Below are 13,708 nucleotides of genomic sequence, written 5' to 3' on the forward strand. Positions count from 1 at the left end.
CTGGGTTTATTTATTCAAATCTATATATACTCATCCTGGCCTTTTGTTTCTTCCTGTGCCTTAACCTCTAGACCTTCTCTTCTGAAATAATTCACCTATGTTTTCTTTCTTAATTATCTTGTGTTTTTTGTTTTTGTTTTTTTTTTATGGGGTAGGTTGTCATTTGTTCGTAGTTCTTTGGGTTTGATAAAGTTAATTTGTTATGTGGAGGCCACCCCAGTGGTCTGGCCTACATCACACATTTAAACCTAAGTCAGCCAGCCCACACTGACTGGAAACATCTCACTATATACGGAACCTAAGTACAGCAATCAGAGTCCTCCAAGTGAGCTAAAGCTGGCTCACCCTACCCTAAAAAAATAGGACCTCCTCGTCAATCATGCCCTGTTTCCTGCTCCTTCTAACACTCTATAAATAAACTATCTCCCTTTTAAAATTTCTAATTAGAGGATAATTACAATATTGTGATGGTTTTTGGTATACATCAACATGAATCGGCCATGGGTATGCATATGTCCCCTCCCTCTTGAACTCCCCTCCCACCTCCTTCCCCATCCCTCCCCTCTAGGTTATCACAGAGCACCAGCTTTGAGTTCCCTGCCAATCACCTCAAGGTGTTTGAGTCAGACACCAAAATCCCACCGGCTATCTACTTTACATATGGTAATATATGTGTTTCAATGCTATTCTCTCAAATTATCCCATCTGGTCCTCTCCTTCCCGCACTGTGTCCGTTCTTTATGTCTGTGTCTCCTTTGCTGCCCTGCAAGTAGGATCATCAGTACTAACTTTCTAGATTCCATTATTATGCATATAAAATTCACTTTTGCCCAAAATTCCTTGGGAAGAATCTTCCACTGTTTGTAAGGCACTGTACTCTCCCAATCCATGAATTATTTTCCCTTAAATAAATAACATCAAACCATCACTAAATTGTTTTAGTTTTGTCATTTAACAGGTTCTTATTTTTAATTTGATGATGGTTTAAATAAATCCCTAATTTTACTTTTTTTCCTCAAATTAACTAATTTCCCCTGGCCAGTTTATTGAAGAATTTATCCTTTTCCCCTTAAAAGTGAAATGCCACATTTATCATAGTTTCTAAGTATGTGGGATATATTTCTAAACTTTAGATTATTCCACTGATACTTATCCACCCATTCTTGTGTCAATACCACACTGTTTGAATCATAGATCTGCAATATGTTTTAAGATTTGGCAACATATAGCTTTATCCCTCATTTTTAAAAGATAAAAATCTTAGCTTTACTCACTGATATTCTTCCATTTAAGTGTTAGAAGTGTTGTCATCCCTCCCCCACTGCCCATCTACCCACAATCGTTAGAATTTTATTTAAAAAGTTAATTTGTGTAAAGTTGGTATTTTCACCTTTTTCTATTTCCTCAAACTTTTCTTATTCTGCTCAACCTTTATAATGTCTTTATTAAAAGCCTATACTTATTAATGCTTATTCATTAATATTTTTCATTTTTACAAGGTTTTTTTTTTTTTTCTTTTTAACATTAAAACTTCTCTTTAAGCACCTACTGAAGCTTATCAAAGCTGATTTAAAAATTTCTTTCCAGGTGGGTACCTGCCTGTAGGAAACTAGTCAGAAACCAAAGCCTCCTTAGTAGCAGTTAGTTATTGAGTGTTTTATATTTGCCATGGGGATTATCCCTTTATACGAATTACCTTATTTAATGATGCAGTATCTCCAGCAGATTGGTGTGGTTTTTATTCCCCGTTTCCACGTGAGGGTTCCCAGAGAGTCTGAGGAACATGGCAAAAGTTATCCAGTCGGTAGCTGGATTTGAAACGAGTCTGTGAATCTCCAAAAGTATCACAAAAAGCAATCAATCTGTTGCTCCATCAGAGGGGCTGATTCAAGGGAGTGTCTTTCCGAAAACAAATTAAAACTAAATTAAAAAGACAATGCTTTCCATCCACCTGACCATCCAGAAACACTGGTTTTCTCTCAATGTAATGAGTAGATCTATACTTTGCAGGAGCACAAAACAAAACCCGTTGATTTACTGAGCCTCCTTTAGAAACAGGGACTCGTGGATAATCAAGAGCGGGTTTTAGGGGCTTCCGTGGGAATTTTACATTTAGACATTCACCTCCGCATTGCAGGGCTAGTTAAAAAGAAAAAGCAGGTGGAACCGACTAAAGGTAGAACAGCGCACGCGAGAGATAGAACTTTCTGGGGGCATCCTGCCCGCGCCTTTCACGAGTGGCGCGCGCAGGTGGCGCCGCGGTCCCAGCGCTGCCCGCGTGAGCACACGGTGGTGTCCAGGAGACCACCGAGAGTCCCCGCGAAGGTGAGAGGAAGCTTTCCACCCAGGCGGGGGTGGAGTGCGGACAGGAAAAACAGCCAGCTCGGGCGAAAGAAAGACTCCAATTCCCAGCCCCCAGCCCCGCGGGGTGCGGGGGCCGGCGGCGCATGCGCGAGGCCCGGCCCCCAATTCCCCCAGAGAAGGAGGGAGGCCCCCGGCGGCCCAGAGGCTGCGAGCTGCGGCGGGACCCGAGCGCACGCAGGGGCGCGGCGGCGGCAGGGGTGAGCAGGCGGCGGCGGTCGAGAGCTTGGAGCGCCCCGCGCCAGGGGCCCCTTCGCTTGCAGGCACCCGAGGGCACAGCCGGCTCGGCCCTGGGAAGGGCCCGGCGCCCGCAGCCCCCCACCTCCGGAGAGGGATGCGTGAGTTTCGCCCCGGCTGGAGGGCAGGATGTGGGAGCAGGACAAAGGCTGGGCGGCGGGGGAGGAGTTGGGGACGGCGAGCCGGTGGCCGCTGCCGGAGCCCCGGCCTCTGGAGAGCTAGCGGAGTCTGCAACTTTCTGTGCAACTTTTGCAAAAAGGAAGATAAAAATTCTGCAAGTTGTTGCAGAGCTCCAGGTCTCCTCAGGTCCCGTGAGTAAAGGGGAGGGGACGCTGCAGCCTTCTTGGGATGGGAGGCGACCGTCCTCCGCTGAGTGGGGCAGAAGGGGGCGCCCGGCGGAGGCCCGGGCCGAGGACAAGAGAGGATGGGGATGCCGGGGTAGGAGCTGGGGGGCGCGCTGCGGGCTCTGAAGTTGCCTGTGTCCACTCAGGGTGTGCCCTCAGAGCCCGGTAGCCTCGGAGAGCGGCGCTGCAGACGCGATGATGGATGAGCCGTGGTGGGAAGGGCGCGTCGCCTCGGACGTCCACTGCACCCTGCGCGAGAAGGTCAGTCCCTCCTCGTCCTTGTCACTCGCAGGACTGGGCATTTAAAGTCCCTTTCGCTCTTGACTCCATATCCTCGGGTCGCCCTGCGTCGGAGCTAGGAACTCCTGGTGCCTTTCTTTCCTTCTGCTCTTAGCCTCCTTCTGGGACAGTCGCGGGAAGAAGGGGAATGAGAAACGGGACTGGAGAGCTTAAATTGATTTTTCTGCATAGGAGCCCAGAGTTGTTAGACAACTAAACTGTACTCCTTAAGGTGGTATTTCCCATAGTATTGTCACCCGAGATTATTTTAAAGGATACATGAACGGACTTAAAAAAGTTACCGTGTATTTAATGTACAGTTTAAAAACATGTATCTAGCAAGCTCTGCGTAGAATAAATGATGCTGATTTTCCATTTATTGTAACGATATAGCAGTTCCTTTAAATATAAGTTTATTTAAGTAAGAGTAGTAACATGGTATAAAGAACAGTTAGGTTAATGCTAGACTAAGGCGTATGTAGTTATGGCCCACCCCAAATATATCTAGGATGGGACTGAGATTTTAGTGTTTCTAAGATTTTAGAAACACTAGTCTAAAGGAGAGGCTACAAAACTAGGAGAATGTGGGGAGAAAACCAGCACTCCCCTGCCAGTGTGCCTCCACTGGCAGAAGATGGGGACAGCTGAGAGAGATCTCTGCTCTCCCCAACCCCTTAAAGGGAGAGGTGCTGATGGGCTCTGGGAAGGTGGCGGAGTCCAGGTGGGTTAGAGGTATGGCCTGTGTATCTTGTCTCCTGTCCCTGAGCTGAGACTGGGAAGGGTGGTTTGGGGAACAGGTGTGTAGTAAAAGGTGTATATTGGTTTCCTAGGGCTGCTGGACAAGCTACCACAAACCTGGAGACTTAATAAAAATGTGCTCTCTCACAATTCTGGAAGCTGGAAGTCCGAAATTAAGGTGTTAGCAGGGCCATGTTACTCCTTGGCTTTCCTTGGCTGGTAGATGCATCACTCTGTCTCTGCCTCTTGTCACACGGTGTTCTGTCGGTATATCTGTCTGTGCCTCTGTTTTCTTGCTTTATAAGGACACCATTCGTTGGAATGAGGGCTGCTTGACCTCATCTTAATTTAACTAATTACATCAGAAAAGACCCTATTTCCAAATAAAGCCATTCTGAGGTTCTGGGTGGACATGAATTTTGGGGGGACACTATCCAACCTAGTACGGGGAGGGGGAGGTCTCCTTAGTGGAGTTCCTGGGTCCCTGCATAGACAGGTCCCACATCCGGTGCATTTGCACCCAATGTCTGTGGAGTTCTGCTTAAAAAGTCATTAGCTATTCAGAGTTTTTTCCTCATGAGGGGGTAGCTGTATTCCAGTCCAATTATCTTATCTTTGTTCCTGTACCTACTAGGCAATCTCTGTTTTGCATTGCTTGTCAGGGCTGTGGCTTTCCTCTGCTTCCCTTGGTTTTTCTCCCCAGAACAGTATGGCCCAAGGTGCAAGCATATCAAGGCGTATGGAAAAGAAATCCAGATCTTGATGGTTCAGTTAACATGCAGGGAGTGGGAGTGGTAGACCAGGTAATAAGGATTGGTCCTTTTCTGGAGGTGGTGGCTAGATGAATTAGTGAGGCCTGCTGTAAAAAATGGGTTTCCTTGTTCTTTGCAGGTGCCAGTGGTTGTCAGTTCTGCTTGTAGCTTAGGGGAATGGCTTTGACCTCATTGGTTCCTTTCTGGCAGGAAGGATTTCTGCTGCTACTGCTAAGTCACTTCAGTCCTGTCCGACTCTGTGCGACCCCATAGACAGCAGCCCACCAGGCTTCCCTGTCCCTGGGATTCTCCAGGCAAGAACACTGGAGTGGGTTGCCATTTCCTTCTCCAATGTTTGAAAGTGAAAAGTCAAAGTGAAGTCGCTCAGTCGTGTCCAACTCTAGCGACCCAATGGACTGCAGCCTACCAGGCTCCTCTGTCCATGGGATTTTCTAGGCAAAAGTACTGGAGTGGGGTGCCATTGCCTTCTCCGAAGGATTTCTGAGAGCAGTATAAACTCAACCAGCTCAGTTACCTGAGAATCCTAGACCTTTTGTATATAAATAAGAATGTTCTAATCTCTCCTTCAGCCACTCAAAGGAGCAGGGCAGGCAGTTCCCCATTAATTGTGCCTCACCCATGTCGTATTAGTTCACTGTTGGGCTGCCTACCTTGAGGGAGGATGGGTTTGTCCAGGTCTTACGTGTTAGAGGTTGAAAACTCACTTGAGTTAGTGCTCAGAGTCACCTGTGACTTAAAACTGGTCTTATTAGTTCCTTTTTCTTTTTAATTGAAGTACAGGTGATTTACAATGTTGTGTCAGTTTCTAGTGTACAGCAAACTGATTCAGCTATGCATATATATATACATATTGTTTCATATTCTTTTCCATTATAAGATCGGAGAAGGCAGTGGCACCCCACTCCAGTACTCTTGCCTGGAAAATCCCATGGACGCAGGAGTCTGGTGCCCTGCAGTCCATGGGGTTGCGAACAGTCGGACACGACTAAGCGACTTCACTTTCACTCTTCACTTTCATGCATTGGAGAAGGAAATGTCAGCCCACTCCAGTGTTCTTGCCTTGAGAATCCCAGGGATGGGGGAGCCTGGTGGGCTGCCATCTATGGGGTCGAGCAGAGCTGGACATGACTGAAGCGTCTTAGCAGCTTAGCAGTGCTATACAGTGGGACCTTACTGTTTATCTGTTCTCTATATAAGTTTGCATCTGCTAATTCCAAACTCTTAGTTTATTTCTCCCCTCCCATCTTCCCCCTTCAGTAACCATAACTTTGTTTTCAAAGTTTGTGAGTCTGTTTCTGTTTTGTAAGTAAATTCATCTGTATCATATTTTAGATTCCGCATGTAAGTGATATCATATGGTATTTGTCTTTTCCTTTCTGACTTAACTTCACTTAGTATGGTAATCTCTAGGTTCATCCATGTTGCTGCAAAGGGCATCATTTGATTCTTTTTATGGCTGAGTAGTAGTCCATTGTATGTATATCACATCTTCATTCATTTGTTGATGGACATTTAGGTTGCTTCTATGTCTTGGGTATTGTAAATAGTGCTGCTATGAACATTGGGTTGTGAATGGTGTTTCAAATTTGTGTTTTTTCTGGGTATAAACCCAGGAGTGGGATTGCTGGATCATATGGCACCTCAATTTTTGTGTTTTTTGAGGAATTTCCATACTGTTTTCCATAGTGGCTGCCCCAATTTACATTTCCACCAACTGTTAAGGAGGATTCCCTCTTCTCTACACTCTTTCCATTATTTTTATTGTTTGTAGACATTTTAATGATGGCCATTCTGAGCAGTATGAGGTGATACCTCATTGTAGTTTTGACTTTCAGTTCTCTAAAAATCAGTGATGTTGAGCATTTTTTCATGTAACTAATGGTCATCTGTCTGTCTTCTTTGGAGAAATGTCTGTTTAGGTCTTCTGCCCAATTTTTGATTGGGTTGTTTGTTTTTTTGTTATTGAGTTGTATGAGCTGTTTGTATATTTTGGAAATTGAGCCCTGTAGGTCACATCATTTGTGAATATTAAAGTACTCCTTTGAGTATCCTACCTGGCCCTGCTGCTTCTGTTGAAGCAGCCTTAGAGCCCTTCCTCATTTAACTACTTTTCTGCTGGGGCCTGGCGGTGCCAGCCAGTACAGGGGAGTCAGGATTCTTCCCCATCACACCTGTGCCCTTGAACTGCTTCACTGAACACGAGAGAGGAGCAGATCATCCCTACCAGGCTAGTGGTGACAGTGAGGCTGTTGGTGATGTTTTTCAGGCATATGGCTCAAGGAGTGTTCGGATTAGACTGACTTCCACTTTTTTTTTTCTTTTTTTTTTGCCAAAAGATGCATCCAGCCATTTAAAATGAGCAGGTTCTGGATACACATGATGGAATTAGGGCTGGGGGTGGCTCTCAGCTTGAGGCCCAACTTCGTGGTCCTTCAAGCCTCTCTCCCCTCCCCCAAGTGCCCTGGCCCCAAACTCATGCTTCCCTCATGGTCCTGTTACCTGTGTCCCACTCAACAGACTGTGAGCCTCTCACAGGCGTGCGGTGTGTTGTGTGATATCTCAACTTTACCAGACCAGCGTGTGGTATGGAGGGAAGACAAGGGGTGTCCACTGCTTCACCTGCTGCAGGCACAGCCACTGGGGGAGCACAGAGGCAAAGGACCAGGCTCAGGTGGACTTCCTGGGGCACTCGAATGGTGGTGCAGGAGTGCTTCCCAGGAACCCTCTGTCGGGTCTCGAGCATGCCCCAGGAGGTCGCCCTGGCCTGGCGGGGGCTGTCCATGTGAGTGGCTGCAGTGCTGGCCGTGGTGCCAGGGACAGGATCAGGTGAAGGCCGCCTCCTGGCCTCCTATGGACTTAGACAGTAGATAGTCTCATTCTCTTCTGGGATAATGTGGGAGTGGGAGTGGGGAGGAGAGGAATAGAGGAGGGACTAGGAAAAGAATTCCCCACAAAGACAGATCTACTGACCTGGACCAAAGTCCTGCCTTGGGATTGTAGGAAAAGACCTACAGGTTTAGCCCGAATAATAGAAACCTAGATCATTCCTCCCACACTTCTGCCGGGAGGTTCCATTTTCCTCCCTGAATTTTGTTTTGGACGAGCAGTACAATAGATAGAACTCACTCTGGTCTCCTTTTGACTTATGTCCATTTTATACATAATCATCATTCCAGTTAGGAGGAAGTGCTTATGTTAGTAAAACAGAATGTTTAATAGCTCTCATCACTGTGATTTAAGGCTTCTTGGGTATGTGGAAGACTTTCTGAATATGGGGATTTCAGAGGAGTACTTGGGGAAGAAGTACCCCCACCCTCCCGAAGCCACGTGGACAGCGCTGGTAGCTTTCTCTTCCAGGACTCTGGGAGCCTGTGTGCCAGAGGCCTCCTCCTCCTCCAGCCCCCTCTTCCTCCATCAGGCATTCACCTTCTCCCAGGATCGGAGTCACGTGGTACCATTGGGGTCTTCTCCATCACCCTAGATTTGAGATCTTCAGAGCAAACAGCCACAGAATGTATAGTCCCTAAAACAGCCAGTTTTCTCTTCCCAGCCAGTTTTCCTGAAGCTGGGTTTCTTGTACACATAAAGGCCTTTAACTGTGTGAGACTGTGTTTTTTGAACCAGTGGAGTATTAAAGGACATTTGTACTGATCTGTGACTAAATTTACCCAGAGAAATTCTGAAACACCAACAGAAATGATGTTTAGTGATGATAATGTTGGTGGCTACCGCTTCTTGAGCACTTCATATGTTTCAGACAGTGTGCCAAGCACGCCCCTGTGTATTATCTCACACTTCATATTTGCCCCAGTTCTGGGACTGACCCTGTAGATGGAAACTATAAGACAGAGTGTGTCAGTAACTGTCGTGAGATCAAATCCCTGCTTGTATCAGAGCCTGAACATAAATTTGTTTGGGAGAAAACCACCCATTTTAGCCAAGAATGGAAGTACAGCGCCAGGAACAACCAAGGCTCTGCCCTCCGTAACGCTGTAGGCTCCGTATCTTAGTTTGTGGTCCGATGGCTCTCCAAGGGCTGGGTTCTCCCTAAACCATCCTGAGAAACCTGGGCATTGGGAATTGCTGACTCCCAGGGCAGGGCCTCGCTTATCTGGTCCTGGTGGGTCCCCTGCCCCACTTGTGCATGGCGCTTCTCACCTTGAAGTGATCTGGCCTCTGCTGTTTCCTGCCCCTGGGGTGCACCTGGGGGGCTGCTCCTGTTTCTCCCGGCTGGAAAAGGGTGAGGTGCCTTGGGACCTTCCTCTTCCTGGAACTCGGACAGCTGCGTGTGGTAGGGTCTCACCCCAGCTCTGTCCTTCACCTGGATTAAAACCGCTGTCTCCTAGTGACTCCTAAAGCGCGCACATTCTTTTATTTTTCTTTTCCAACATCCGTGGTCCCTCTTCTCACTCCTTCCCTTACATTGCTTGAATGTCCCCACTGCAGAGCTGAACATCTGTCTCCTTATAGAAGGTGTTGACCCAGGTTACCTCTTACTTGGTTTTTCTATTCCCTTCCCCCTCATTTTTGGGTTTCTGCACCCCCAGGGAGCAGTTCTTCCTAAATCATGAGGTCCACCCAGGTCCACCCATGAGAAAATGTACCATGTACTGGGATGTGTCTGCCCAGCTTAGTTCCAGGAATGTGTCTCCCAGGCCTTTCAAACCCGAATGCTGGCTGGGACAAGCCCTTGGGGACTGACAGGGGCACCTTGTGGTGGTGGTCTTCAAGTGGGAAGACAGCCAGCTAGAGGTAAAGGTGAAGCTTTTAGCAGAAGCAGAAGTCTCTGGCATGCATCCTCCAGAGCTGCTGCAGACTGCTTTGGAGGTGTGTGCAGCCAGAGGATGGAAGGTGGATTGAGAAATGGGGTTCAGAGGCAGGAGGAGATGGCCTTCAAAGTGGCATCTGGCTTGCAGACTCACTGACTGCTCTGCCTTACCTGTATTCTCTAGGAAGCTGGGGACAAAACTGAACCAGAACTTGGCATTTTCTCTCAAGTCCTAGCAGCCTTAGACTGTGGAAGGCCCCAGTGTGCCCTCAACACTCAGCTGAGACTAGATCTTTGCATGTTATCCGTTTTCTGTGGAAGTAGATTATCTCGAAGGCCCCGTTTCGTCTGTAAACCAGGAGAGTGATTCCTGCTCCCTGCCTCCCAGGTATCCTGGGAGAAAATGGGTATGGGTATCCTCCTTCCGTCTCCCGGGCCTCTGATTGTGGAGTGGGGAAGGGTCTTGGCGGGCATCCTAGTTGGCTGGGGAAGTCTGTGCTCCCTAAGTGAAGGGAGGACAGTTAAGACTTCCGGTTGGCTCTGTGCCCTTGCCCTTGACTTGTTCTTTGTCTTCTAAACCACACAGCCCCTTGGGTAAAGGGAGTGCAGCCAGCAATTCTCTCTGAGAGAACCTGCCAGAGAGAGGTGACATTGTTGGTCTGCTGTTTCTTCCTTTTCTTTCTTTCTCTTCTTTTGGCCATGCTGCGCAACTTGCAGGATCTTAGTTCCCTGACCAGGGATTGAACCCATGCTCCTGCAGTGGAAGCACTGAGTCCTAACCACTGGATGGCCAGGGATTTCCCTTCATTTTTTAAACAAGTTATTAAACACACAAAGTACTTTTTTTGTTTCTCTAGGAAACTACGAAAATAAATACAAGCAAACAGAAGAAAGTAATATTCCCCCCACAACCCCACTCCTCAGAGTAATCTGTTAACGTTTTAGTGTAGGTTCTTCTGTTCTTGTGTGTGTGTCATCACATTTCTGTAGAGCTTTTATTTAGTGAAGATGGAAAATATCTTTTCTTAAAACACTGTTGATTTCATAATATATCATGCTCACATTTCCATATCGTTCTTCTTCACCCAGTCCTGATTATTGGACTTTTGCAAAAAATTTGAAACAATTCATTGTGTTTATTTAGAATAGACAATATAAGAACATTGTAAGAAAGAAAAAAACACATATGAAAGGTTGGATGGTGAAGAGGCTCTAGTTCCCTCCCTGAAAGGTACCACTGACTCCAATTTCTCCTGAATGTTTCCAGAGTTATCCTGTGTATGAACAAACCATGTGTGTGTGTTCTTTACACAAGTGGTAGTAGAATTTATACACTTCCCTGTACCATTTGATTTTTTAAATGTTTACATTTTAATAATTTAAATATTTTATGAAACCACCAACAGAAGCCCCATGACCAGAAGGGAATTTTTTTGTTTTTTTCTGCTCACTGTAACGATAAAGGTATAGTGTAGATATTCAGTATATATGTGTTGAATGAATGAATGAAATGTTTCTTTTTGGCCATTTTTTATCCAAATATATACATTTTATTTTATATAAATGTTGTCATAGTGTATTACAGTATATTATAGTTTCATAATTTTTTTGTTAACTGTATATACTAAATAACTTTCTAAGTTAACTATTGGTCTACAGGTATCATGCATAATGTTCTATTGTATGGATATACCATGATTGGATTAACTTGTTTCTTTGTTGAATACTTAAATGGAGCTGCTTATTCATTTTTTTAAGCTGAAGTTAATTTATATATGATACAACACACAGATCTTAAGTAATTTTGCAGTTTTGAGTATGCAGCAAGTTTTGACAAATGTATATACATGTAGCAACCACCATAGTCAAGAGATAAAACATTGGCATCAACCTAGAAAGTTCCCAGGTACCTTTTCTCAGTCACTCACCCCGTCTTGCTCCCAACACCAGGCAGTCACTGAGCTGTTTTTTGTCTGTGTGGATAGTTTATCTTTTCCAGAGTGGAAATAGAGTTACGTGCATATGCTCTTTTCTGTCTGTCTTTTTAAAGTGTTAGTTTTTTAACACTTTTGAGATTCACCTGTGTTGTGTCTATTAGGAGTTTGTTTCTTTTTTATTGCTGAGTAATATTCCACTGTATGTATATTAGATAATTTGTCCATCCCCCTCTTGATGGCCTTTTGGGTCATTTCTCTTGTTCCATTTGATTTTATACAACACTGAAGTGGTGATCCTACTCTGCTGTCTATGAGTGTGCTCATGAGAATAAACGCCTAGAATGGAATTGCTTGTCACAGGGTATGATTTTAAGAACTTTGTATTTCACCAGTTAATAAATTCTCAAAAGTTGCACCAGCTTTCACTTGAACCAGTGGTGTGGGAGGGTGTCTGCTTCCCAGTAACTTTGCCAACCCTGGTATTAGCCTTTTCTAAAAGTCCAGGGACTTCCCTGGTGGTCCAGTAGTTAAGAATCTGCCTTGCAATGCAGGGGACTCGGGTTCAATCACTGGCTGGGGAATTAAGATCCTACATACCTGGAGTAACTAAACCCACACACCAGAACTACTGAGCCTGCGAGCCAAAACTAGAGAGTCCATGTACTTCACCGAAGAGCCCACATGCTGCAACTAAGACTAAAATAAATGGTAAAAAAAGAAAAAGTCTGTTCCATTTTAATAGGTCAAAATGGTGTCTCTTGTCTGTGTTTAAAAAGAATCAGGAACTCTGAATAGGAAAAGTACTAAAAGATGCAAAGGAAGCAGTAGAGAACTCTGAACACTTTCCAGGATCTGGGGAGGCCCATCTGCAGCAGAGAACCATCCTGAGACTCATGCTAGGGGAGGCCTGCTCACCTTGGACTCAGGCCACAGAACTCTCCAGGCTCCCCCTGCGCCCCGCCACCGCAGTGTGTGCATGGAGTCACTTGGAAACTGAATCCTGAGGCTGAATTTGAATTGTCCTGAGGCACTGGCCCCCTTGTAGGTCACTGGAGCAGATGGTACCAGAGCCTGGATGTTCTCTTGGTAGGGACATCCCTGCTGGTAGCACCAGCTACTTACTTACTGAGCTGAAAAGTGATCGTCTGGTGACTTGAGTGGGTGGGTTGGGATGACAGGGAAGGGTAGGGAGGATCATAAGAACAGCAAGAAGCATCAGGAATTGGATTGATGGAACTAGTGTAAGGAAAAGTTGTAGAAAACCTCAGTGCGCATCAGAGAGGAATTGGTTTCACTGTGGTTCATCCATGCACTAAAATAGGTGGAATTATTAGATGTGACGAGGTACATAACTTTATACTTAATAACAATTGATTTTTCTGATCATTGTAAAAGTGATCAAATGACTTAATAGGTCTGACTCTTTGGAGTGAACTTGTCCTTAATTTTTTATTATAGAAATTTAAAAAGATACACAAAAGTAGAGAGAATAGTGGAGTGAATCCCTGTGTACTCTACACCTAGCTTCAGTACCTGCTTCTTCTTTGGACAGCATGTCATTTCATCCATAAATATCTACTGAGATAAAGGCCATTTTAAAAAGACATAACAACTATGCCATTCTTACAAAACTCACTATCATTCATTAATAGTTTTCTATGACTCAGTTCCATGCATTGGAGAAGGAAATGGCAACCCACTCCAGTATTCTTGCTTGGAGAATCCCAGGGACAAAGGAGCCTAGTGGGCTGCCATCTATGGGCTCGCAGAGAGTCGAACACGACTGAAGCGACTTAGCAGCAGCAGCAGCAGCAGCATGGCTCAGTTCGTGTTCAGTTCTCCCAGCTGTCTCATAAATGGCTTCTATAGTTGTTTCATTTGAATTATGATCTAGATAAGGTCCATGCATTACATTTTCTTAATTGAATGACAAATGGCAAAATTTCCTTTTCCCTGGTGCTGTATTGCCAGATGACACCACCCTTAGGGCAGAAAGTGAAGAAGTAAAGAGCCTTTTGATGAAAGTGAAAGAGGAGAGTGAAAAAGCTGGCTTAAAACTCAGCATTCAGAAAACTAAGAGGGTTCTTTAAATTCTATAGTGCTATAAAAGTTTCAGAAGTTTCACATACATGATTTAATATAATCCTGTAGTAACACTTTTTTAAAATCCGCCTTCTCCTATATTGTCCCTCCTCTTTTCCTCTCTCCATTGGTAACCAGCAGTTTGTTGTTTGTATCTGTGAGTCTGCTTCTTTTTGGTTATATTCACTA

General features: G+C 45.2%; 1 protein-coding gene across 2 annotated transcripts in view; it reads left to right on the forward strand.

Annotated features, from left to right (window-relative positions):
* The first annotated feature begins 2,461 nt into the window (after positions 1–2,461).
* CCNJL (cyclin J like) overlaps positions 2,462–13,708 on the forward strand; it is a 63,724-nt gene continuing 52,477 nt past the window's right edge. Inside the window, exons 1-2 of one of the 2 annotated variants that reach the window (XM_027545780.1) lie at positions 2,462–2,561; positions 3,089–3,203. In XM_027545780.1, coding sequence (XP_027401581.1) covers positions 3,138–3,203 — 66 coding nt within the window. In that variant the 5' untranslated portion in view covers positions 2,462–2,561; positions 3,089–3,137. The other variant, XM_027545779.1, reaches the window with a different exon arrangement.

Source organism: Bos indicus x Bos taurus, chromosome 7 (assembly GCF_003369695.1).
Source record: "Bos indicus x Bos taurus breed Angus x Brahman F1 hybrid chromosome 7, Bos_hybrid_MaternalHap_v2.0, whole genome shotgun sequence".
Lineage (NCBI taxonomy): Eukaryota > Metazoa > Chordata > Mammalia > Artiodactyla > Bovidae > Bos > Bos indicus x Bos taurus.